At 39.0% G+C, this 26,941-nt stretch overlaps 1 protein-coding gene and 2 pseudogenes across 1 annotated transcript in view; 2 read left to right on the forward strand and 1 right to left on the reverse strand.

The window, feature by feature from the left end:
- Positions 1-26,941, forward strand: part of Klhl2 (kelch like family member 2) — a 108,617-nt gene that overhangs the window by 73,285 nt on the left and 8,391 nt on the right. The window contains exons 6-11 of the mRNA XM_004848225.3: positions 13,897-14,006; positions 17,196-17,312; positions 19,002-19,151; positions 24,363-24,480; positions 25,491-25,688; positions 26,189-26,290. Coding sequence (XP_004848282.1) covers positions 13,897-14,006; positions 17,196-17,312; positions 19,002-19,151; positions 24,363-24,480; positions 25,491-25,688; positions 26,189-26,290 — 795 coding nt within the window. The remainder of the gene's footprint in view (positions 1-13,896; positions 14,007-17,195; positions 17,313-19,001; positions 19,152-24,362; positions 24,481-25,490; positions 25,689-26,188; positions 26,291-26,941) is intronic.
- Positions 5,724-6,779, forward strand: LOC101719945 (methylosome subunit pICln pseudogene; annotated as a pseudogene).
- Positions 10,515-11,278, reverse strand: LOC106009698 (endophilin-B1 pseudogene; annotated as a pseudogene).

Here is a 26,941-nt window from a genome sequence, read left to right on the forward strand (position 1 = left end):
GCCAAAGCAGTCAGCCAAGAGAAAGAAAAGAGATTTGTGTATGAAAGGAGGACTCAGATTCTCATTATATGCAGATGACATGATCCTCTGCCTAGAAGACCCAAAAAATTCCATTAAAAGACTCCTAGAATTAATAACCAAATTTAGTAGTCCTGCAGATACAAAGACAGCAAACAAAAATCAATACCGTTCCTGTATTCCAATAATGAACTTGCCAAGAGAGAAATTAGGGAAGCAATACCTTTCACAATAGCATCAAGAAAAGTTAAACACTAAGGTGTTAACCTAACCAAGGAAGTAAAAGATATCTTTTAACAAAAAATATAGTACTCTGGAAAAGGACATCGAAGAGGACATTAGAAAATTGAAAAATATCCCTTGTTCCTAGACAGATAGAACCAATATTGTGAAAATGGCTGCACTTCCAAAACTCATATACAGGTATAATGCAACCCCAATCAAAATACCCACAGGATTCCTCACAGAACTAAGGCAAACAATCTTAAAATTCATATGGAACCAGAAGAGACCCAGAATAGCAAAAGCAATCCTGGCCAACAGGAGCAAGGTGGGAGGCATCACAGCCCTGAACTACAGAGCTGCAGTGATAAAAACAGGACAAGAGATTTAAGCAAGAGATTCCTTTTAGAGATGTATTTTGTATTTTACATGTTTTCTTAACAACTTTGGACAGCTTCTCTTGCCCTTGTAGGTTTGACATCAGTTGCTTTTCTCTAACAAATAGTCTTTAACCATTACCCCTGAAAATGACAAGATTTGCTTTGCTTTAGTTGAAGAGAATTGGATATAGGTACTTTTTTTTTTTTTTTTTTTTTGGCAGTACTGGGGATTGAACTCGAGTCCTTGTGCTTTCAAGACAGGCGGCGTAACCACTAAGCTAAATCCCCGGCAGGATATAGGTACTTTTGAATAAGTATTTTCCCTTCTTTTCTAAACCATTCTAAGGCCTAAATCTAAATTGGACAAATCATGGCAAAGAGATTCGTGTAAATATGCCTGTGCCTTTGTATGTAGGTGTGTGATTGTGCACTGGAATGTAATGTTCCCTCTTGATCATGAATCTTATTCACTGTGAAGCATTGGTCTGGATTTTTCATGGTGGTTCCAATTCTAGCCCTGGATCAACAAGCAAGATGGTTTGAAACAAAAGCAGAATTGTCGTATCCAAAAAGTTTAAGAGTCATCATTATGAAGATAGTGAAGTACACTCATTTATAGAAGAGCTTGCTAGTACATTATTTAGATATGCTGTAATTAGTACTTTGCTTAAATATGTACTCTCACCCATTCTTTAGAAATATTTCTTTAGCGAATAATTCACCCCCTAGTCTTAGTTTCCAGTTGTGCTTACTAGGAGCTTAAATTAATAAACTATTTTTCATTAAAATCTATTTTTTAACTTATAGTGCAGTTGTTATAAAGAAGAAAGAGAAATGATAATTGTTTTTGAAAAAACATACTGTAATAGGTTTAGATACTATTTTTAATATTTTTGGTTTGCTGCTAAGTGAAGGTTTATAGGACCATACAGAATAGGCATGAGTTAACAAGAGGCAAGGGGAACTGCAAACCCAGGCATCAGGAATACGGTTGGGGTGGGGTCAGTCCTGAGCCATCATGGAGACAGTGAGGGTTGCGCCAGTGCAGGTGGCCCTGAGATATAGCGAGAGCTGTGTGGGTTTGTGGGTTGGAGGGAAGCCCTATAAATCGTGTGAATTGTTTGGAATCTTGTTTGAGCTGAAAATACTCATTAGATAACTAATCAAGATTATTCACAAGGAAAAACTTGTATAGTCAGAGTGCAGAATAACAGTGTGTGTCTATGTGCTTTAGAGTGACTCAGGTAGGAACCTGGTGTTTCCTTGCTGCCTGGGATGCTGGTCCCTGGACAGTGTGTTACAGGTGACAGTCCCATTGAAGTGCTTACCAGTTAATCCAGCACATCACGTATAGTCAGCCTCAGGAAAGGAAGGGAAGGCCTTAAGTAAACTAACATCAGACGTTGCCAAGTAATGCCCACCATACTTAGTGACCCTTCACATGTTTACCACACTCTTTCCAACAAAACCCAGTATGAGGTGTAAATATTAGATACCATTCCAAAAGATATATTCCGAGGAGGAGCTGGCCATGGTGGTCCATACCTATAGTTTCAGCATTTTGGGAGGCTGAGGCAAGAGGATTGCAAGCCCAGCCTAGGCAGCTTAGCAATTTAGTGATATCCTGTATCAACTTAAAAAATAAGAATAGTTGGATTATAGCTCTATGTGAAGGTCTTTGTTTCAATCCCTAATACGGGGCGGGGGGTGGGGGTGGGCGGGGTGTAGAAAAACATTTTCTAAAGGAAAAGGATTATTCAGATAGAAGTAGAAAGCATGAGTTGGAAATAATTTTGAAATATGTATATGTCAACACATTTGAGAATTTCTTTATTCTTCACTTTTCTTTTAGACTTTTAAAATATAATTGGTGAGGGTCAGTGTTAATTTGAGTAGTGGCTATATTATTGTTTTTTCCAGACAGTTGTAGTTGACTATTTTCCATGCCCTTAGATCCCAATGATATACATTAGGAAAAACTACACAGTGAATTTAGGTCCCCAGACTTGATTTTGGGTAGAGTTTACTAATGCCCTAACTTTTAAATTTAGGTAATTGCTGATTTTTAAATGACCATCAAACTGCTTGTTTGGCAAGTCCATTTATTCTGATCCATAAGGCAGAAGCTGAGATAACAAATAGAATCACAGAATAGAAAAGTGTTGTTCTCTGTTATCTTCATCACCACTGGACAGCTCTTTCCTCCATGAAAAGTATAAGGAGGCCAGCAATCTCTAGTCAGTACAGACATACATTTGGAGGTGAAATATTGTTATGAGTAGAGGCAGAGGTTTATATTAGCTTGCCTTTTGTTCAGTAGCTACAGTGCAGTTTTCTTCCCTTTATTTATTTATTTTTGTTTGTTTGGTTGCTTTGTTTTGGCTTTTTCTAGTGCTAGGAATTAAACCCACAGCCTCACACTTGCTAGCCAAGTGCTCAACCACTGAACTATATCCCCTTTTTATTTTTTATTTTGAGAGAGGGTCTTGCTAAATTGCCCATGCTGGCCTCAGACTTGTGATCCTGTGGCAGCCTCCTAGGTAGCTTAGATTATAGGCATGTGCCACTGCACCTAGCTTCTTAAATTTTGTTTTAATTTCCAAATTGCTATATGTAAATATTTTTAATTTTATATGTTGCTTTTTCTTAAAATGAATTTATTTCTCAATCTTTTAGAATTTTTAACATAAAATGTCTCATGCTTTTCTTGTGTTCATTCTTTAATATACAGATCTATTTAAAAAGTTTTTCTCAGTTGGGCTTGGTGGCACATGCCTGCAACCCCAGCTCTTGGGAGGCTGAGGCAGGAGGATTGCCATGAGTTCAAGGCCAGCCTGGGTTACACAGTGAGCTCAAGAATAGCCTGAACTACACAGAGTGAGACACTGTCTAAAAAATGTTTTTCTCCTTTTTATAAGTATACAAAAAAAACTGTTGAAATGGCTTTTGCTTGAACTTTTGGTGAAGTCAAGAAATAAGAAATTTGTAGATATAAGATGCGTATTTACAACTTGGAAGTACTTTTAAAAATCAATAACCTGTTAAAATATTCTTTCAGCTGGGCATATTGGCACACACCTTGTAGGGGACAGGGGAAGGGGACGTTACCAGAACCTCTGCAGTGAGTCCTGGTCTCCTGCGAGCCACGGCAGCACACGGCGAATTACAGGAAAGGTAGAAAAATGAGACTGAGAAGAAGCTGAGCTTTGGGTCTGATCAGTGCTGCTCTGGGCAGCAAAGACAAAGCCCCCAGTTTACCACACCTTTTATTCAGTACATTGGGAGAAACAAATGTAACAAATGACTTGCAGAGAGTTCAATAGTTCACATTGGGATAAACAAGGTGTAACGCAAGGCTTGCAGAGAGTTCAGTACATCTCTGGCAAACAAGATGTTAATCAGTCCAAGAACAATGAGGAACTGAGCAGATGTTTGTTCTCCCAGGATGTTTCTTGTCCTGGAGAATCACAGCATCACTGGATCACTGAAGTCCCAGTTGTGACCGGAGGCCAAACTGGAGTTATTCTGTAGCTGGGCTGTAGGCAAGAGAACTAGGCTAACCAAATGATTTATCCCTAGAATTATGTAGCATTGCTCCCAACAACACCTGTAATCCTAGAACCAGGCTTCCACAGGAGGATCACAAGTTCGAGGCCAGTGTGGATTATATAGACCCTATCCAAACAAAAATGCTTTTTCATAGTAGGTATTGAAATGCTATTGAAAAGTACTATTATGCCATAAGGACTAGTTATCTCTTAAAAATACATATTTATCAGTCTGTAGTGTATATTTTTTCTTTTTTTTTCATTTGGTTTATTGGTACATTTTAGGTATACAATACAGTTACATTCATCATTGGGAGCTTGTACCTTTACATGATGTATCTTGGTTCTCATTTTTTCCCATTCCCCTGCCCTCCCTTCACCCTCTCCATTCTTCCCTACTTACAAAGACTTTGTTTTCCATGTTTTTCCTTTTCTCATATTTTTTCTTTTCCCTTCTTTCCTTTCCCCTACCCCTCCCACTTCCCCTACTCCTTTAGACATTTTCTATTTCATGATATCAATTTTACGTTCTGATTCTTATTTACTTTTAGTTTTTCACACCAGAGAAACTATTCAGTATTTAAACGTGTGTCCTATTTATTTCACTTAAGAGTATTGCCTCAGTGTGCATCCACTTAGCTACAGATGTCTCCAGTTTCTCATTCTTTATGGCTGAGTAGTACTCCGTTTTATAAAAAAACCACATCTTCTTTGTCCAGTCTCCAGTTGATGGGCAACTTGCCTGTTTCCAAGTTTTAGCTATTATGAACTGTGCCGCTGTGAACATGGGTACACATATATCACTGTGGTATGATTCTTTTAATTCTTCGGGTAAGATCCCCAGTAGAGGAATAGCTGGGTCAAATGGGACTTCCAATCTTAATTGTTTGAGGTATCTCCATATTGATTTCCACAGTGGTTGCACCAGTCTGCACTCCCACCAACAATGTAGAAGGGTTCCTTTCTCCCCACACCCCCGCCACCATTTGTTATTGGTTGATTTCATGATAGCAGCCATTCTTTCTGGGGTGAGGTGGAATCTCAGCATTGTTTTCACTTGCATCTCTCAAATGACCAGTAATGTTGAACATTTTTTCATATGTTTATTTGTTGCTTTTACTTCTTTGCCTGAGAAATGTCTGTTCATTTCAGATGCCCATTTTTGAATTGGGTCTTTATATTTGGGGGGGGTTCTGATTTTTTTAGTTCTTTATATATTCTAGATAGTAGACCTTTGCCTGAGGAACAGCTGGTAGAAATTTTTTCCCACATTGTAGGTTGTCTCTTAGCTCTGTTGGTGGTTTGTCTTGCAGTGCAGAAGCTTTTTAATAAGATGAGATCCCAGTTGTTGACTCTTTGTTCTAGTTCCCATGCTATAGAGGATTTGTTCATAAAGTCCTTTCCAATGCCAATGTCTTCAAGTTCTACCTAACTTGTCTTCCAGTAAGTTTAGTGTTTTTGTTTTAATATTTAGATCTTTAATCCATTTCAATTTTAGTTTAGTGTATGGCGAAAGATATGAGTCTAGTTTTTATCTTTGTCAAGTTGAAATCCAGTTTTTCCAACACCATTTATTAAAGAGGCTATCGGTAGCCTAAGTTGTTCTTCTGGGGTGATTGCCACGACTTCCGGGGCGGGCCGCTGCGAACGGTGATTGCTGTGGCCCGGCGCTTTCTGAACCTGTGTCGATGCTCCCAGCTGCAATGAGCATCCTCAAAAGTTTTCCACCACCAGGGTTGGCTGAGGGGCTCCAGCACCAGCAGCCAGATACCGAGGCTGTGTTGAACAGGAAAAGCCTCGGCAGTGGCACCCTTTACATCGCCGAGAGCCGCCTGTCTTGGTTAGATGGTTCCAAATGAGGATTCTCACTGGAATACCCCACCATTAGTTTACATGCTGTTTCCAGGGACCTAAATGCCTATCCATGAGAACATTTGTATGTTACGGTGAATACTAAATTTGGAGAAGAAATAAAAGAATCTCTTGATGATGAAGAAGAGGAAGACAGTGATGATGATATTGAACCTATTACTGAATTTAGATTTGTGCCTAGTGATAAATCAGCATTGGAGGTGATGTTTACTACAATGTGTGAATGCCAGGCCTTGCACCCAGATCCTGAGGATGAAGACTCAGATGATTATGATCGAGAAGAATATGATGTGGAAGCACATGAACAAGGACAGGGGGATAGCCCCACATTTGATACCTATGAAGAAGGATTATCCCATTTAACAACAGAAGGGCAAGCCACATTGGAGAGACTAGAAGGAATGCTTTCCCAGTCTGTGAGCAGCCAGTATAACATGGCAGGGGTATGGACAAAAGTCTCAATAAGAGATTATGAAGATGGCATGGAAGTAGATATTACGCCAGCAGTTGCAGGACAGTTTGAGGATGCAGATGTTGATCACTGAAAATGATTTATGTTGCTTTAAGGTTCTGCTCGTAACTGTAGGAGAGAACTTGGTGCCTCTTCCCTCTGAAGAGAGGCTGATGAAAGTCTTTTTCCTTCTCCAAAACTCACTTAAACCAGTTCTTCCTCAAGATAAACTATACTGAGACAGCAAGTTGTCACCAGCAGAAGAAACTATGACCTTTATTAACAAAGGTGAATTAGCTTAACCAAGGGATATTTGTAATTTATCATTTACCCTAAAACTTTATGTCTAGGTAACCCGCTGACTAGGCCTGTAATTCCTGCCTTTGCTGTATGCATTGTCTATGCTAGCAGGCCAGTGTGGTAAAAATGCACAGGAACTGGGCAGGAAATAGGATAAAGCTAAGATGGGGGGGGGGGGGGGGGCTAGAGATATCCTTATCCCTGAAAAGAAAAAGCAGAGGTCTCAGAAGGGTCAGGCTCTGTCATTCTCCACAGGGGCAAGAGTCACTAATTTGGGCCCAGATTAATTCACACCTGTCTAGGTGGTCTCTTGGGAAACATCCCAATTGCAAATCCTACCCTAACCATAAAAAAGTGCTTCTGGGTAGCTTCCGACCTTTCCACCTTGTTTTTCCAGTCTGCTTTGTTATAGCCTCTGAGGTTATATCTTTTGATTTCTGCCTTCTTAGGTTAATTTTCTGTAACAGAACAAGTGAACTGGGATAAGGTCCTTAAAGTACTCCTGATGATAATTGTTTTGTTTTTGTAATAGCTTAACAAATAAATCTAGGTTTTCTATTAAAAAAAAAAAAAAAAAAGAGGCTATCTTTCCTCCAGTGAGGATGGTTGGCTTCTTTGTCAAAGATGAGGTAGTTGAGTATGTCTGGAGTTGTTTCTGCATCTTCTAATCTATTCCACTGATCCTCAGGTCTGTTTCTTTGCCAGTACCATGCTGTTTTTAACACAGTGGCTTTGTAGTACAGTTTCAAGTTGGGAATTGTGATACTCCCTGCCATGACCCTGTTGCCTATAATTGCTTTTGCTCTTCTAGGTCTCTTCTGGTTCCAGATGAAATTTTGGATTGTTTTCTCCAGTTCTGTGAAATGTGCTGTTGGGATTTCAATTGGGATTGCATTGAATCTGTATAGCAGTTTTGGAAGTATGACCATTTTCACTATATTGGTTCCTCCTACCCAGGAAACACATACAATTTTTTTAGGTCTCTAACTATGGAGGTTAGTTCTCTAAACACTTTAAAGTTTACTAGCCTAATTAGCCTTTGTTTAGTCACTGAAGTCTACCTATATCAGTTTTTGGGATAGTTTTTAAAAAAGCACTAAAAGGCCATTTTCACCTTTTTTGATGCATTTTACTGTGAAAATGTCAATTAAGTCACTGACACAATATGTTAGTCTTGCAGTTACTAAAAATAAATACTAATCTTGTGATCTGTCCTTCTGTTTTCTCCTCATGTAATGTGGATAGTAGTATCCACTTCATCAGGTGATGAGGATTAAAACAGTCAACATAAATGAGGTGCCTGGATGAGTTCCTGGGCACAACTCAACTCAAGCCCTATGAAGTGACTGGGTTATTCATTTACTACCACCAACTACAACTACTAACATAACCTGGCTCTACCGTGCAGAAATAGCTTTTGGATTCGTTAGTGTTGATATGAATGATTTGTGAAGCTTCACATTTGAATACTTGTTTTAAAAAATATACCTTGTAATAAAGGGCTGAACTTTCCCACACCTTCCTTATCACTGGCCTTTAGCAGCAATATAATTCCTTAAGGGCACAAAAACAAGCTACTCTTTCTTTTTCCTAGAATAAGAGAACTGGCTTTACTTTGTAATGTTGGAGCTAATCCTAAAGTGCAGTAATAAACTAATTTTGTATGAATGCCTGGAGGCCAAGCACTTGTGCTATAATGGTAGCAAGAGCAACCTGTTTGCTATACTCCTAAAGTCTGAGGAGAAAGTAGAAAGAAATTATTAAGGCTTAAGTTTAAAATAATTGTTAATGACATGGGGATTAAAGTGGTAGTCTGCTTTCGCATACGAATACCACTAACAAAACATCAAATACTGTGGTTCACGAACTTTTATCTGTGTCCTCTCTAGATTTATTAATCATGTCTTGCACCATGAGCAAAATCTTTGCTGTTATCTGAGTAATTATTTCTGATTTCATTTTTCCCAGATCCTCTTTTGTTGCCAGTTCAGAGAGTCCAGGTGGTTGAGTATCAGATTGTTCCATTTTGTTTCCCTTTGGGGTTGCTGTAGGTGATCCAGAAGTCTGTTTCTGAGGCTTGTTTGCGAGTCTTCTCATTTCCACAGGAGGGGGTGCTTCTGGCGCCCACGCGGCTCACCTTTTCTGCCTTAGGAGCTTGGGATGGCGGTGGGGGAGCTTCCTTCCGGGTTTTGGGACCGGCTGAGTTTCTCTGCCCTAGGAGTCTGGGATGGAGGTAGGGAGCGTCCTTCTAGGTGCTGGGACCGGCTGAGCTTCTCTCCTGGTTCACGAACTTAATTCTTTGCACAATTCTAGTCTCAGAATTTGTTCATCAACTCTTATTAGACAAGAAGCTACAACTCTTTTTTTTTTTTTTTTTTTTTCTTTTGGTACTGGGGATCGAACTTGGGTCCTTGCGCTTGCGAAGCAGGCAGCGAAACCACTCAGCTAAATCCCCGGCCCTACAACTCATTTTTAAGATCTAAAATTGGATTTGCTGATGTGTCTAATTTTGTTCTAGGTCTAGTTCTGAAAGATTAATGTGCTTAAAACATCACCAAAGTGACCTTTTAATTATCTCGTTTTTTGAAACAACTTATCTTGATATTCTTCTTTCAAATGGCAGATATCACTTTTCTGTTTTAATCATTATATAAATTCTAAACTGCTTTCCATAACTGACTTTTAAGGCCATTCATAGTGTGACCCTGCTTAACCCCTCTAGTGTCATCTAATAGGCCATTCTTACCTTCACCATTATGCTCTAATGAGAAGAACTACTGTCCTTTTCCCGAATCTGCCACTCTCTCTTTCCTCCAGTGTTTTTACATAAATGTTTTAAATTTGCCTGGAATATTCAGCCTGCTGTTTTCTTGTCCAGCTATGGCTTGTATCCCTACCTAGACTTTGAAAGAGGAAATTATATTTGCCCTATATGTTATTTCTAGTGTCACCTTACAGTGTGAGTTCCACAAAGATAAGCATTTTGCCTGTTTTGTTTGCTGATGTAACTCCTGAATATAAAGTGCTAGGTATGTTGCAGATATGCTACAAATATTTGATAAATGAATGACTGAGCTATATACTTTATATATTGTCCTTTTGCTTTAAAGTATATTACCAAAGTCAGAATAATCATGCCAGTGGGCTTAAGCACTTACAGAATAGTCCAAAACTTCTTTTCCTCTTTACTAAGTACAGTGGTACCTCAGTTCATCAACTTGATTATTTCCATGCTTCGGGTCGCAAACTGAGTTGGATGAGAAACGAATCAAATTCAGTGTTTAGGCTGAACTTAAATGTGATTCAGTTCTCATCCAGTTTGATTTGTGACCAGAATCGTTGAGAGAATCAAGTTTGTGAATCAAGGTACTACTGTAATTAACACATATAAAAGTTTATCTTTAAGGACAACTATGTGTTGACCAACAGTAAAAAAGTATGCAGTAGCAAAAGAAAAGTAAAACCTCAGTAGAAGCTTTCTTTATATGTCACTAAAAAGGTATTCACTTATCTTCTTATCTCTGTTAATATCCTTCTGAGCCTTAAAAGCTCAATGTATTTTGTTATCTTAGAAGTTTGACATTTCCATTTAAAAAAAACCCTCAATTCTGTGCAAGCTCAAAGGCTCCAGTTCTTCTAATCATCCTTGCTAATAGTCCGTAAGCAAAAATCTGCATTTATTTCTCCTCTTATCTAAGACTTCAATATGTGAAAAGGAAATTACTACCTTCCCAATTGTTTCGGGATATCTAGCATGTATTGGTAACACTGTGCATAGTAAGTCATCTGGGCTTCTACAAAGTCATTCAGACAGTGAAGATGATGAGCATGTGTACTGCTGATTCCCTCTAGCAGAGGTCTGGTATTCTCAGCCTGACGATCAAAATCTCTTTGAGTTATTCTTAAATCCTGTTCAGATGAACTTCTAGTTTCTGCAGCTTTTGCCTTTTTTAGTCTGGTTTTGCAGCATCCAAATCCAGTCTCTTATTTTGTAATAGTTTCCTTTCTTTAGCAATTGTTTTGTAATCTCCTTCTATGAAGTTTCTCAAAGTAAGAAAATTTAAGGCTGATGTTTGAATCAGCTCTCTGTCAGCTGTTCCAATTCGTTTTTGTGTTTCTTCACACTTAATAAGGGCATTACCATAAGCTGTTCCTGGGCCAAACTCAGTCCCTGCGTCAATCATATACTGTCCCAAAAGTTCTGGATTGTTTATACGACTTGGTGCTTTTCTATCCAGTTTCTCATAGATAAATTCTTCTATTCTGGCATTTGGATTTGGCTGTAATAATACTTCAGTTTGTTTCATTATTTTTTCTGTCCATATTTTGGTACATTCAGCTTTGCTAAGGAGGTTCTCTAAGTGAGCATCCAATTCTACCTTTTCTGTTTGGCCAAGCTTTTCTTCTGTGTTGAACTGCACGGCGCGGCTGAGGAAGGTGCCCGCCTCTGCCGCCAGCTTCTTCACATTGAAGTCCACGATGTTCATGCTGGGCGGCACCGGGAGCTGCTGCTGGCTGAGCTAGCGGGAGGTGGCTGCGTGGCGGCCCCGGGCAGACGTGGTCGCTGAGGGAGGCGGCGCCAGCAGCTGTCCTTTCCGTGACGTGTAGTGTATATTTTTTCACATACCATCTGACTTTTTTGCAATTTGACTTTTGATCAATTTCAAATGGAATCAGAAATCATATTGTTCTTTTTTTTTTAACTAATAGATTTTATTTTTAGAGCAGTTTCAGGTTTACTGCAAAATTTGAGGGGAAAGTGCAATTCTCATGTACTACCTCAGTCTCTGTCCTACCAGTTTCTGTAACGAGTATCTTGCATTAGTTAGTACATTTGTTAACAATTGCTGATCCAGTATCAACGTGTTGTAAACGAGTCTGTATTAGGGCTCACTCTGTGTGTGGTACACATGCATAATGACATGGATCTATGATTACAGAGTAGTTTCACTGCCCTAAAAGTCCCCTATTCATCTCTCTTCCGCCTCGTGACAGACCCTGGCAACCTTTCCTAGAAGGCCTTATTGCCAGAATTGTACAGTTTTGTAACCTTGGGGGTTAAGCTCCATGATGAGTATTTGCCTAACATTCTCTCTTTTTTTTTTTGGTACCAGGGATCGAACTCGGGTCCTTGCGCTTGCGCAGCAGGCGGCTAAACCACTGAGCTAAATCCTCGGCCTAGTTTTATAACCTTATTGGATTGGCATGGTAACTGATTTTTTTCTTGCTGAATAATATTCCATTGTATGGTTTAACCAGTTTGCTTAGCCATTCATCCGTTGAAGAACATCTTTGTTTCTTCTAGCTTTTGGCAATGTTAATTTTAAAATACATGTTTAGAATGAACTGTTTCAAAGTACCAGAAAGCACAGACATCAAATACTGGTTATGTCAACATGAACTACTATCCTTGCCATCTTTCTAATAAATATGATGTTTTAATGGGCAATTCTGTGATGACGTAAAATCTTGAGCAATTTTTTGTACACTTTTCCCATCTTTGTATCTTTTGTGAAGAGGCATCTATTCACTTACGTCTTTTTTTTTTTTAGTACCTGGGATCGAACTTGGGACCTTTCACTTGTGAGGCAGGCGGTGGAACTACTGAGCTAAATCCCTGGCCGCACTCACATCTTTTGTCCATTTTTAAATTGGGTTATTTTCTTATTGTTAAGTTTTAAGAGTTCTTTCTATAGTGGGTAACTAACTGTCCTTTATCAGATATGTAGTTTGCAAGGCTTATCCTAGGTTGTGTATTTTTATTTCTTAAGAATATCTTTTATATAGCAAAAATTTTTAATTCTGGTGTTCAATTTACTAATGTTTTCTTTCATAGATTATGATTTCAGTGTTGTATCTGAAAAGTCATCACCAGACCCAAGGTCTTCTAGGTTTCATTTTCCTATACTATTTTCTAGGAGTTTTATGGTTTGTGTTTTACATTTAGGTCTATGATCCATTTCTAGTTAATTTTTGTGAAAAATATAAGGCGTTTGTTTAGATCCGTTGTTTTGCGTGTGGTTGTCCAGTTGTTCCAACAGCAGTTGTTGGAAAGACTGCTTTTCTCTACCGAATTACCTTTGCTTCTCAGAGATTAACTTGTGTGGGGCTTTTTCTTGGTGCTCTATTCTGTTGTGTTTATTTATTTTTCCTTTTCATTATTTCTCATTTTTGTCTTCATTTTTATATTTATTTCACTATAATGCCTTGCTTAACCAAGGCATTTTTTTGGAGTGTCAAAAAAAATTATGTTGGATTTTTGTAAGTCCAGTCATTTAGTAATTATCCTAGCACTGATTACTTTTTTTTTGGTACCGGGGATCAAACTTGGGACCTTGAGCTTGTGAGGCAGGCGCCAGAACCACTGAGCCTAGATCCCTGGCCCTGATTAGTATTTTTAAAGGCTTGATGAACATTTTATAATCTGATTAGTTATTCATGACATTTTTCAGATGTTCTGAAGAGGAAGCCATTTTGAAGTACATATTTGAGCACATATGCTCCCCGCCCCCGTACCTGGAATCAAACTCAGGACCTTGCGCTTGCAAGGCAGGTGTGGTGCTGCTGAGCTACATCCCCTGCCCCTGAAGTACATATTTGAAATGAATTGTTTATTTCACCTTAGAAAAGTCTTTAAAAAACTACTATTAGGTTATGGTTAATTAAGAAGACCTATAAGAATCCTAGCTTTCCTAGTGAATTTTTATTCTGGAATTTAGAGATTATAATACTACTAAGCACTAAATTATTGAAGCCTTATTGTCTATGAGAAGCAGTTCTTTGATCAAAGGGCTTTATGAATGCTGATTGTTTCTTTACCATGTGATGAATAAAATGTACCTGGTAAAACCAAAGTGATTCACTAAGTGAGAGTCCATTAAGGCAACCTTCCTACCTGGGCTGTTGCTTCGTTATAGTGTCAGAAATTCCTGCAGGATCCTTCCCCTTGCCTCTCTGAGTCTGTCGAGGTGAGTACTTGTTTAAGGGAAGTGCCGGTATTTTTCTCATTGTCAGATTAAGTGAAGAAACATTTCCTTTTCAGCAGTCTGAAACTATGATAGCAAGCTATTGATGTTAACATATTTTCTTTTTAATTCCCAAACAGAGCAACATTTTGCTGATGTTGTACTTAGTGAAGAATTTCTCAACCTTGGCATTGAACAAGTGTGCAGCTTAATCTCAAGTGATAAACTTACCATTTCCTCAGAAGAGAAGGTAAGTGTGTTTTGCTTTCCCCATTATGTAATGACACTGTCTTTTGCCATGTTTATTTTGATCTGTTTCATAAACTTATGATCCTGTGTGTGTCGAGAGACCCAGTGATCTTTGATCTGAAAGTTAAGAAACAGCTAGTTGACTTGTTGATTATGTAAATCCACATCTCGGGCAGTTCCCCAGCCTACTAGACATCGAATTTTGTACCTTGCCTCTGCAGCAAGAGCTTGCACACATTAGATGGTCTGAAATAAGTTCCTTTTGGGAAGTGGGTTCTTCCTGTAACTAGATAGATACATGTGACTCTGATCTACGTAGAGTATTTCTCACTAATTTCACTCTCTTGTGAGTTGAAAGAAGCTTCCCAGGGGGCAAAGTTTTGCCCATTCTAGACTGAACATCCTTGGTTGTCATCTTCGTTTAGTTTGGTTTCCTGCGACTCTCATGCCTCACCCCTACCAGTGCAAGTGTGTCCTCTCCCCTTCCCCTTCCTCCCTCCCCTCTCATTCTGCAGCTGCTGCTTCTGGATATAGTCCTCTGTCTTTCCACATTTGAGGGTGCCTTTATCATCTTCCCGCACCTTTCATGTAGTTGTAGAAAGAAGCTTCTTTTAGTGCTCTGGTTATTTTTTGGGAAATGAGGGTTGTAGCACATGGGAATTAGGACATAAAGCTCTTGAAAGCACTGTGCTTACAAGAAATGAAACTAGTTTCTCTTTTGTGTAGTTTGCATTTAAGATTATGTAAACTGAATGTGTTTCTCAGAACAGTCATTGCACCTGGGAATAAGAGTCATACTTATTCTGGTTATTACAGTCTGAGAAAATTCGTGAAACTATTTGTGAGATGCACGGTTTCAGCATGTTAGAAACACAAGGACGCCATTACCATTTACACTCGGTAGACACACTGAGTGTCTGGCTCTCCAGATGCTGTCCTGAGGCCTGAGATAGGAGATTAACAAAGTAGACAGTCTGAAATTAAAAAAAAAAAAAAGGCTGGGGTTATAGCTCAGTGGGAAGGCCCTTAGTTCAGTCCCTAGAACCACAAAGAGAAAAGTTTAAGTTTAGAAGAGAAATGGGGCTGGGTGGGAATGGAAAGAATGTTCTAGGGAGAGGCAACAGAATATACAGACTTAAAGAGCCATGAGAGTGGCCTGATGTGGGGGTGCACATCTGGAATCTCAGTTACTCAGGAGGATTGGAAGGTCAAGCCCAGCCCGGGCAACTTAGTGAGATCTTGTCTTAAAATAAAAATTAAAAAAGGCTGGGTGGGAATATAGTTCAGTGCTCCTTGGATTCAGTCTTTAGTTCCACCAAAAGAAAAAGAAAGAAAAAAGTATGTAAGAATAATTGCATTCAATTTGCTTAAGTATGACTGATGTTTAGACTAAGTTTGGGAGAATGGCGGGAGATGAAATGGGGAGATGACATGATAAAATATCTTCTCAGCTGTGTTTAAGAAAATTAACTTTATTGCAGTGATGAAGAGCCTTTCAGGGGTTTTAAGCAAGAGAATACCAGGATAAGCCTACATTGGAGAAGTTTCATGAGGGCTATTCTGATTTTTAGTGCTATCTGACAAGCAACCCAGAATGTTAGCAATGCCACTTTATTAGGCCCACGACTTTACAGTCAGCAATCATGTGGGCCCTGTATGGATAGTTTGTTTCTACGCCAAGGCATCTGCAGCTCAGCTGGAGTGGCCCAAATGCCTGAGGGTATGTGGCCTGGCTCCCAGGCACTGCACATCTAGGGCATTGGTTCTGCGTTTTGCATCTTGTGGGTCTGGAAGGTCCAAGGTGGCTCCTTCTCTGACTTCTCCAGCTCCAGACTGGGGTTGTTTTTCCTCTTTCTCCATATACCTGTCTCTCTCCTCCTTTCTCTGTAACTTGCTTGGGTTTTTTGTAGCATAGTGGTTTCAGGTAATCAGACTGTATGTGAATGCCATTTGCTTGCCCAGGGGGCATCTTGGGAGACTCAGGTGAAAGCTACCAGGCGTCTGGGACCCAGCTCAGAAGTCACGCTGTGGCGGGGCAGCTTAGGTCCAGGTTGGCGGTAAGTATCTATACACGGGCACAGGTGCTGTGAGGTGTGATTGGTTAGGGGCCAGACACTGGCTTTCGTGCTGAGCCAAAGGAGCCAAAGTGGAATGAATGAGGGTCAGGGAGGAAAATGGTGACTTGATCCCCGAGATCAATAAGATCTGGCGTTGGACAGTAGAAGCAGGGAGGAGGAGAAGCCAGAACTGAGAAATGTGGATACAACTGACAGAATACAGACTGTCTTGTTTACTTCTTTTTATCTAGCACCTGGCACTTAGAAGTACTTTATAAATACTTTTTGACAGAATTAGAGAGGGTTGATAATTATAATGTGCATTATTTTTAGTTTCTTGCTCTATTCCTGTATCAAAGTAAGCTATTTTTGCTCCCAGTAATCTATTTGCATATTGTCATACATATTCCACAGCCTTTTAAAGATTATCAGATAACACATTCATCAGTCTAAAGGAAAATCGTTTACAAAAACACTGCTTTCATATTGGTTTACTACCTTTCTCTTAGGGATATGTTGTAAGTAGTAATGCCCTTCTTAGTTTGCAAAAAAGTTCAAAATATTACATTTTAATATATTTTGTGGTGACAGAGCACAGTTGACCTGTCCTACAGACCTTCCACTTATATATACGTATATATATTTTTATATATATGTGGTCCAACATTTATAAACCTAAAGAAAAGTTCAAAATTTATAAGAGTATATGATTTTCATTGCAGAGTACTACTCTGCTTTATTATTCTGGTTGATTTTTATTCCAAAGGGACTTGTGATTCAAATCTGTGTAAGTGAACTTGATTCAATTTGGAAAGGCAGTGAAACAGACCATGTATTATTGTATTATTACAGCTGCCCTTCATGTTGAGTAGGAATAAAAACATATTTGATAAAATGCTTAGTACATATCAAATGAAAAGTACTTATTAAGAATACAAAAGTACTTACTAGATTTCATATGTAAAACAAGAGAAATAAATGGAGCAAATGGCTTAAGGGATGTTGCAAGTCAGGATTTTGAAAAAATCTGAAGCATGGGTTAAACTTGGGTGTCTCAGCAAGAATTGTGTCCTGTTTTATCCAGATGTACATAACTCATTACTTACTTTTCCTTTCTCCATATTTTCTGCAAGGTATTTGAAGCAGTGATAGCGTGGGTGAACCACGACAAGGATGTGAGGCAGGAGTTCATGGCCCGGCTGATGGAACACGTCCGCTTACCTTTGCTTCCTCGGGAGTATTTAGTCCAGGTAAGTGGTACACAGAACATGCGAACGTGCAGAGCACAGGGCACTAGTCTAGCAGTGTCTGGATCCCTGTCCCAGGTCAGGAAGAGCTTCGGAATTCACGGCCATGGAGTAAAGGGAAGAGGGCAGTGAGGAAGGCGCCTGTGGTCCCTGACAGCTGCTCTGTTAGACCATTCGCCATTCTTGGGATCTGCTTCCACCCCTAATTGTGATTTGGATAAGCAAGTGCTATACTAGATCTTTTCAAGGTAGTATTTGTAGTTATTTAAATGTGCCTGTGGCTGTGTGTTAGTGCTCTGTATCTTCTTTGCTTTTTCTTTCAAGAGCCTCTTTGAGTCCCCAGGAGGATTGGAGTTTCAGTTTGACCCAGGGCCTATAGCTGTAGCTCATAGTTTGCATGCTTGCCTAGTGTGCACAAGGACCTGGGTCTAATCCTTTGCACTAAAACAAAAATACAGCACTTGGCTAGTATAGGTGAGGAACAAAACTAACAACGTAGCGAGGGGCTCAGTGGTGTATGCCTATAATCCCAGCTACTTAGGAGGCTGCAGTGAGAGGATTGTAAGTTCGAGGCCAGCCTGGAAAAAGTAGGAGTACCCTGTCTCAAAATAAAATGTAGCTCAGTGCTAGAGCATTTGCCCAGCCTTGGCAAGGTCCTGAGTTCAATCCCTGGTACCAGAAAAAAGAAAGAAAAAACTTTTTGAACCAAATGATATTTAATTTTACTTAATAATGTCACAATGACATATTTTTGGTTTCTTTATTTCTAAGCTAAAGCAAAACAGGTTGAGAAGTAAATGATTCTTTATTAGTCCTGAACAGTTTAAAATGTACTCTTGTTATTTAGCATCCAGGAACATTCCAGCATTACTGTTGTAATTTGAACCATGTAAAGAAGTATTTCTTTATTGAAAGATCAGATCTGAGTCAGGCGTGATAGTGCATGCCTATAATCCAGCTACTTGGGAGCTTGAGGCAGGAGGACCACAAGTAAGAGGCCTGCCTGGGCACCTCAGTAAGACCTTTTCTAAAAACAAAAACAACCAAAAATGAAGAATTTTTTTGAAAAAAGAGCTGGGACTATAGATCAATGTGAGGCTCTGGATTCAATCCCCAAGCGCCCCCTCACCCCCTTCAGATGAGACTTTTGGGATTTCTTGAACCTTCATTATTTAACATAATCATGATGATTATGAACTGATGGTAGAAAAAAATTATGAACAAAAAACTATATTTAAGGTCCGAAATAGCCCGGATAATATATACTTATGACATAGGCAGATTGTTTTAACATATTTTGAATCTCTTTTTTCAGATATTTTACCTGCTATCCTGTGTTTGAAAAAAAGTATCATTAACTTACTAGTAATGCTTATCCCATTTGAATGACTCATTACCTAAATTTTGTTAATTTTTTACACTATTTAACTTGATGTTTAAATGTAAGAAGCCAGTGAATATAATATCTAAAGGTTTTGCCATATTCTATAGCTGACATTGAAGTTTATATTTGCATTGCAGTTCTCATTGTTACTTAGATATACTGTATTTTTCTCTGTAGGCCAGATGCCTGAGAAGTAAAGACTGGTCTAGAGAGAACTGCTTTCTTCCTCATCTTTGCTTCTATTTCTTTGGCATTTTTATTATGAAATAGTTTTCCCCTCATTGAATGTGTCTGCTTTCTCTTTACAGAGGGTTGAAGAGGAAGCATTGGTCAAGAATAGCAGTGCTTGCAAAGATTACCTCATTGAAGCTATGAAGTATCATTTGCTTCCAACAGAGCAGCGGATATTAATGAAGAGCATCCGGACACGGCTGAGGACACCCATGAACCTTCCCAAAGTAGGGTCTATTGTTCATACTTGTTACTGCTTCATCTGAAGGCTTTAGTCAGCTAAATGTAAATATTTTTACTTGTCTGAATTTTCGTGCTTTATTGCTTCTTTCCTTGCAAGATACAGTGTACCTAAGAATACATTGTTGAATATATGATTTAATATCTCTTGATTTTGTATGTTAAGGGTGAGGATTGTTTGACTCATTTAATCTTTGTAAACTACATGCTATCACTTTTCTGAAACAGAAGGCACCTGGTTAAGGTCCCTTCTTAGTTTTACTAGCTCTCATCATAGTGGAAAGTGCTAGCTATAGTCAAAAGAGGGAAATCATAGCAGGCAAAAAGATTTCTCTACAAGCAAGGTGGTTGTATAGCTGGAAATGCGGTAGTTTCATAGAATGATGTATTAGTATTGAGGATGATAAAATAGGGTATTCAGTTCTTCCTGTTCCTTGCTGTGTACTGTTTGTTGGTTCCCCATACTTTATATGTAGCCATTCCAACCTAGATTTTCCTTACGTCTTCTCATATCTTCAGTGTACGTATTTTCCTGTGCAAAAGTTCATATTTTAACTTTATATTTTTTGTTTTGGCCATTTGTGTTTTACTGATTTGATTTTCCTTACAGAATAACCCCTCATTTCTGTCTGTTTGCAATTCTTTATGCTTTATTTGCATCTTTACAAAACTAGAAGACCAACACTTCGAGCATCATTTTGTGTATGAATCAAAATCATTCATAATGATTTTGTTTTTATTTTTAACTTGTGTGTTTGGGGCAATACTGGATTAAGAAATAAGATTAACTTGTTACCTATTGTTTTCTTATCATTCCCTACTTATTACTCTAGTCTTTCCTTTGAATTATGTCTTTTAAATCCTTTCACTTCAATACATTTATTTTTTTTTCCCAAGTATTATTTTTGGAGTCTACATATTTAATATCTGAGTTGGTGTTTTTTCTTTTAAACCCAGTGTTAATGTCAGTTCTCAGTTTATAGTGTTCGTTTTTGCTTACTTTTCTAGATCATTAGTGAATACTTTTAAATGGATCTCAACTTTCTCCCTAGTGACACTACGTTAGAAATACCCATGTGGGAACACAGTCTATTTGTAGAAATTTTCAATCTCTATGATTATTATCTAAGCTCAAAATGAGTAATTTGGCTTACAACATTTGATGAGATTGAGGATCAAATGGATTCAAATGTGGCATGATTTTTTGACATCCTTTTTCATGTTACTCATCATTCTATTGATCCCCTAGAAGTTCAAATGCTTTTCTCAAAATAGTCTAAATTTTTACTGAGAACTGTTGTCATTTAACAAAAGGTATTTACAAGCCATTCGCTTCCTACCCTGTTTTGAAAATTAGTATTTGCCTTTTTTAAATTTTCTGATCTCTCCTCAGTTCTCCAAGATTTTTCCAAAATAATTGTAAGTGGCTCAGTAAGTACACTAGCTAGTTCCCTAACACCTTAGTATGCATGTCATCTCGGTCTGCTGATTTTATGAGCAAATACCCCCGTACCTGCTTTTATAAGTAGCCATCTTTATAAGTCTTCATTACTTCATATTTGTCCATATTATTTGATGTCAGTTTTTGTTCCTTCAAAAAAACAATTTATAAAAAATGTTCAGAGTGTTGGCCATACAATTAAAGGTACCATTTCTTTCATGTAATCTTCTAACTTCCTTCTGTTTTATCTTTAATATTTTTTAAGCATTCCATTTGGGGGGGAAATCTCTTCTTGTCCCTCTTCTGGCATCTTTAGCTTTGCTGTCTTTAGCTGTGCTGCAGAGTGACCTTTAGATGAAATGAATTCATTTCTAATTTCTGGAGTAAACATGTCACTTTTGCAAACCCCCCAAAGTTTGTAGTAAATTCCTGTCACATATTTTTACTTTGTAAAGTTGGGGTCATCTATTCAGTGGGTTTCTTTGGTGTGTTACACTTCTAGATTTCTCAGTTACAGACCCATGTATGCTCTCTTTGATTTTGCACTGTCGGCATAGCTCGGGAAGGGGCTCTGCAGACGTAGTGGACAGCAGTGGACAGCGCTGGTGTTTTGACTTGGCAGGAGCCCTTCTCAGTGTTTATCCACACAGTTTTGAAAAGGTGCTGGTGGTGGAAACCTTCGAACAGCACTGTTTGTTGTTTTAGAAAGGTTACATTCAGGATTAATTCTAAGCAAGTAGGTAAAGATGAAGCAAAGATAGCTTTCTTTTACATATGTATGTCGTAGTGATGCATTTCATTGTCATCATCATGAGTCAGATGGAACAAAATGTGGCAGCAGTGTGGAGGAAATTATTGTAACCATTCTGATACTTCTACACAGCAGTAACTTAGTCCTTTTTTATTTTAGGGTCCAATTTGTGAACTCATACTATTGACTATCTTAAACATTAGTTTTGTATTCTTAATAAATGCTATTAGGATTATGTAAGGTATTCTTGGATTTGGACAGCATAATTAAAAACTGTGTTTTGCTTCTATACTTTGTTAGCTCCTTTTTTGCTTTGAAATCTGCATTTTTGTTGCGAATGCTCTCTTATTTCTGGATATATGTTTTCTATATTTTTACTTAGTATATTGAAATTTCCAATTTAATAATTATGAAGCTTGATTTTTAAGGAGACATTTAAAAATCTAATATTTATTGGGTGAAGAATATAAAGAAAACAAAGTTTAATTGCCCTTTTAGGATTATCACTTGAATTTGTTTCGCTCCCTACTCCTTACTCTCCTCAAATGTTGCATTTCACTTTTCCCTGCTTTCTTGTTCCTGTCGGAATAATTAGTGTGGTGTTTCTCAAATGAGGTCAGATGTCTTTTACAAATGAATAGAGTATCAGCATTATAAATAACTCTTACAGTAACACTGGTCTCCAGCACAATTTCTTTATTTCTATCCTTGCTCTCTTGTCCTCCTATTGTTCATTCTCCCTGGTCTCCTTTATTTCTGATTGCTGGAATCCCAGGTCCCCACCCTATTTTACCTCTCTTTGGTAACTAAAGGACAAAAGTTATTATTGTTCTCTATTCCCCTCATTTGGATGTACAAAGTTGGACTATTGCATGGAAATCATGAGATTCCAAAATTTGAAAATCATTAAATCTTTAAGTCAGTATTGCAGTACTGGTGATTGAACCCAGGATCTTCACACTGAGCTATATTCTTTTAAATTTTGGGGCAGGGCTAGTTTGCCCAGGTTGGGCTCCACCTTACAGTCCTCCTGCCTTAACCTCCCAGAGTGCTATGATTATAGATGTCTGCCACCACATCTGTTTTCTGTTTGTTTTTTAATTTTTATCAGATACATTATTTAAGATTTGTTTTCTTTTTTCTTTCTTTCTTTGTTTTTTTTTATTGTTGTTTTTTTTTTTTTTTTTTTTTGAGACAGGGTCTTGCTATGTAGCCCAGTCTGGCTTTGATCTCGCAGCAGGCCTTCCAAGTAATGGGATTACAGGTGTGAGCCACCATGGCCATCTTAAGACTCTTTTAATATTATATAACTGTTTGGCAGAGTTTTGAAGTTTTGAGCACAGATCCCTAAGTATAAGGTTGATCTTTTTTTTGGTGTCAGGGATCGAACTCAGGACCTTGAGCTTGCCAGGCAGGTGCGGTGCCTGAGCTACTTCCCCAGCCAGGGTTGATCTTAATATGTATTCCAGTTCAGCCTTGCCTCTCTTTCTTTTTTCTTTTGGTGGTAGAAGGGAAGGGTATTATAGATTTTCTTTGTTAATTCTTCTTTTTATTTATTTGAATTCAGCACTAGATTGATAGACGAAATAAATTGTCTGATTGGTTTATGGTCAGTCCTATTTTAATTACAGTTTTTGTTTTGTTTTTGATGGTGCTGGGGATTAAACCTAAGGCCTCGAGTCTGCCAAGCAGCCACTCTACCCCTGAACTACCTGCCTTACTACCCTTCAATCTTATTTTAAGGCTTTTTAGCTTCTTTGTGCTCCTCAGTTAACTAACTCACATAGGCTTCTTTTAGAAACTTGGGATTTTCTGGGATCCAGGAATCATATTTTCTGTGTACACATCTTCTATAGTTTTAAGTACAGCTTGGTCATTGCTCCAAGTTGCAAACCTCCTCTCTTGCGTGTGTGACTTACACCGTGTTCTGTTTGTTTTGATTTTTTGTTTTTCTTTAACATCCCTTTTTTCCTATCATCATCACATCTTTTCTCCAGATTCCCCTCCATTCTTTTCTGTTTCCCATAGAAGTCATCCTTAGCTTTGATGCCATCCTGATTGGACAGTTGCATTTGCAGTATTGTTAGAAAGCGCTCATGTGTATTCTGTAAAAACCCACCCACCCCTCAAAGCCCTGGTCTCTCCCCTCCCCCCATCCAAAAGCTTTACAGCAGCTTTCCATTTTCTGATCAGTGGTCGCAGTTCATGCCTACATGAGTCATACAGCTTTTAGCTTCTATATAATTGCATTTTGTCCTTGAAGTGCTTTGTGGGTTCTATTTCTTTAGTGAGATTTATGAGCTCTTGAGACCATGTCTTATTATATGTACCATCTAGGCCTGTTGTAGGCACTTACTAAATAGTTGTTGGAAATGTATAGACCACATTCATTCTCTGTAGTAGACTAGTGTGCATTTGATCATTATGATTTCTCACATCTCCATTATTTGTCGGGCTGGTTTTATTTTCGAGGATCAAGGGAGTCTTTTTTCCTTGAGATCCAGAAGTCTGTCCTCTCAATTTCTTCTCCTTTTTTGATAATTTTTTGCCTTTCCCATGGTTTGGTGCCTTACCGTCCTTTCTGACCTCACTTCCCCATAACGTGTTTCATACCTATCTGTCCTCCTAGACTGTGGAAATCTAATCTCTGGTCCCTGCGCAGCCAAGGTGTGGTTTACAGCAAGCCCTGTGACTACTGCAGCCTTGCTGGTGCTGACTGCCTGCTGTCTTTTGGCTTAAATACTGCTTTTGCTTGAAGGATCAGAAACTTAACTTAGTTTCTGAAATCCTTATTTTTGACTAAATGTGCTAGATAATAGAATTGCAGTTCTAACCTGTGCCCCCTTGTTGATTTTTTTCTGTGTGTTGGTCAGGGGCTCGTTTTCCCTCAGCTCACCCCACCATCTCCATCCTAACACTCCCCACACCAGTGTCTTCGTAGGACGTTTTAAATCTCTGACTATGAAACAATCATTTATTCAAGCACATACATTTTTCCCCTTCTAGTTGATGGTGGTGGTTGGGGGCCAAGCACCCAAGGCGATCCGCAGTGTGGAGTGCTATGATTTCAAAGAAGAGCGGTGGCACCAGGTGGCAGAATTGCCTTCCCGGAGGTGCAGGGCAGGTGAGCCTGATGCACAGCAGCCATCTCGTTACTGCTGGGTCTGTGAGGGCTTCTGTCCCAGTCTTAGAAGGATGTCTGTTAGAAGAATAGAGGTTGATTAGCTCTGTGGTTAAACAGTGATTCAGGAGCCTCAGACAACTCATGTAAGACATTGATGATCTGTCAGCATCTTTAGATATCTTCCTGATTTTCTGATACAGGCTGACGGAGTTGGCAGTTTGCTGTCTATTTTCCTAGTTAATTTTCCTGAAATGTTGAGAGGGGAATTCTTTGGCTTGGGACATTTACTTCAAGATGTGTGACTCAGCTGTAAGCCATAGTTTCTTTCATTTAGGCATCTAGTTTACAAATATTTGTTCAAACAAGATCTTATTAGCCAAAACTGTAATCAGAAGAGGCAGTTGCAAATGCTCAGACTCCTGGGGACTTAAACTTGGATCCTAATTCCTATGCCCTGTAGCAGGAGGAATTCTGTATGTAGTGGGGCGTTCCTACGGTGGGAGCACTTGAGCCGTACATCTGGAGACTGTTACATACCAGCAGAGTGGGAGCTGCTTCCTTCCTGAAGAGTTGTATAGGCTGGGGTGTAACTCGTGGAGCACTTGCTTAAACGACCACCTAACCAACATCTAATAAACATCAACAAGGGGGCTGAAGCATTGGTAGTATTTTATTTTGGTCTAGATATAGTCTAATTTTACTAGCTTGGTGGGGGGTTTTCCCTCAGTGGTATTCTACCATTGAGCTACACTAGTTTTTCATTGAACACTAAAACTGCTTTTAATTTTATGTTACTATAAACGGAGCTACAGTTAATTCATTATACACACATTATTGTGCACTTGTGATTATATGTTCTTACAAATGAATAGCATTTGTAGGGCCTGTTCAGTCAGGATTCTTCTAAGAGTAAAGTATTTAGGCAGCAGCCCTAGGCTTACTGGAAGGCAGTGTTCAGGTAGTGGAGTAGTGGGCTCATATTCACCATAAATGCTGCATCGTTTTTGCAGGGATGGTCTATATGGCTGGGCTTGTTTTCGCGGTTGGTGGCTTCAATGGCTCTTTAAGAGTTCGCACTGTGGATTCCTATGACCCCGTGAAGGACCAATGGACCAGCGTGGCCAACATGCGAGACCGGAGAAGCACTCTGGGAGCTGCTGTGCTAAATGGCTTGTTATATGCGGTGGGAGGCTTTGACGGGAGTACAGGTAATTTCCTTTTTGTCCTCTCTTCATTTCTGTTGTAATTAACATGGTAATCACATTCATCAAATTGTGGCACAGTTAGGACACACAGGAGGTACTTGGGCGTGTGTGTGTGTGTGTGTGTGTGTGTGAGTGTGAGTGTGTTTTACTGGAAACCGAACCCAGAGCTTCACACAGGTTAGGGAAGCACTGTAGCACTGAGCTACACACATTGGGTGTTTTAGGCATCATTAAATTGCATCAAGAATTTATTTAAATGACGTAAAAGTGCTAAGTACATAAATTTTCTGTCTTGTGCATCAGTATCAGTCCTCTTACCAAGTTTAAAATGCTTATAAATGATTGTAGCTTGGATAAGAGCCCTCTGTGGGAAAGAAGCTGCTTGTATTTGTCATGGAATTAATATGCTTATATTCTACCATTGTCTTCTTTCACTTGTAGTCCATTGTGACATCTGTATGAGAGGGCAGGGAGTAAATGAGGAATGTTGTCCTTTATTCCAGGGTTATCCTCCGTGGAAGCATACAACATAAAGTCTAACGAGTGGTTCCATGTGGCCCCAATGAACACGAGGAGGAGCAGTGTTGGTGTGGGTGTTGTTGGAGGTGGGTGCTGGCAGGGCTCGCAGGGGCACTTCCGGGCACCGTGGCACCTTGATGCTGGAGTGTTGCTTGCTCTTCTGGTCATCTAACACCTTGTCTTAAAAGTGGGAGAGCAGATTATCTGAAAATGAAAAGTAGTAATCACCGTGAAATTTTAATTATCCTCTTTAAAATCAGCTTGCTTGTATAAGTTGACCTTTATAAGCCCCTTTCCCTCCCTCTGTGTCCTCGTCCTCCTCTAACTCTGTGCTCACTCACGTGTGTGAGAGACAGTGGGAGACCTATATGAGATGGTCAGTTGCTCTTGATACAACTGTTCAGGATAGAAATCAGGTGACATGACATTTTATATCTGGAGAAGGGTTGTTTAACATTTAATGGATGGACAGTATTTATCTGTATCCTGCTTTTTCCCCTAATAGAATTTAAGGAAAGCTATACATATTCTTTGGTGTGATTTTATTTTTTTAAGAACTGGCTTAGGCAAATCTGGGTTTCCAGCTGGGTATGGCAGCACATTCCTGTAATCCCATTAACTCTGGGAGGCTGAAGCAAGAAGATTGCAAGTTGAGGCCCAGCCTGGGCAGTTTAGCAACTTAGTGAGGTCCTATCTCAAAATGAAAACTGAAAAAGGGATGGAGATGTAGCTCAAGG

The sequence above is a fragment of the Heterocephalus glaber genome, unplaced genomic scaffold (genome assembly GCF_053883595.1).
Source record: "Heterocephalus glaber isolate CG9 unplaced genomic scaffold, H.glaber_assembly_v1.0 deba00001461, whole genome shotgun sequence".
Taxonomy (NCBI): domain Eukaryota; kingdom Metazoa; phylum Chordata; class Mammalia; order Rodentia; family Bathyergidae; genus Heterocephalus; species Heterocephalus glaber.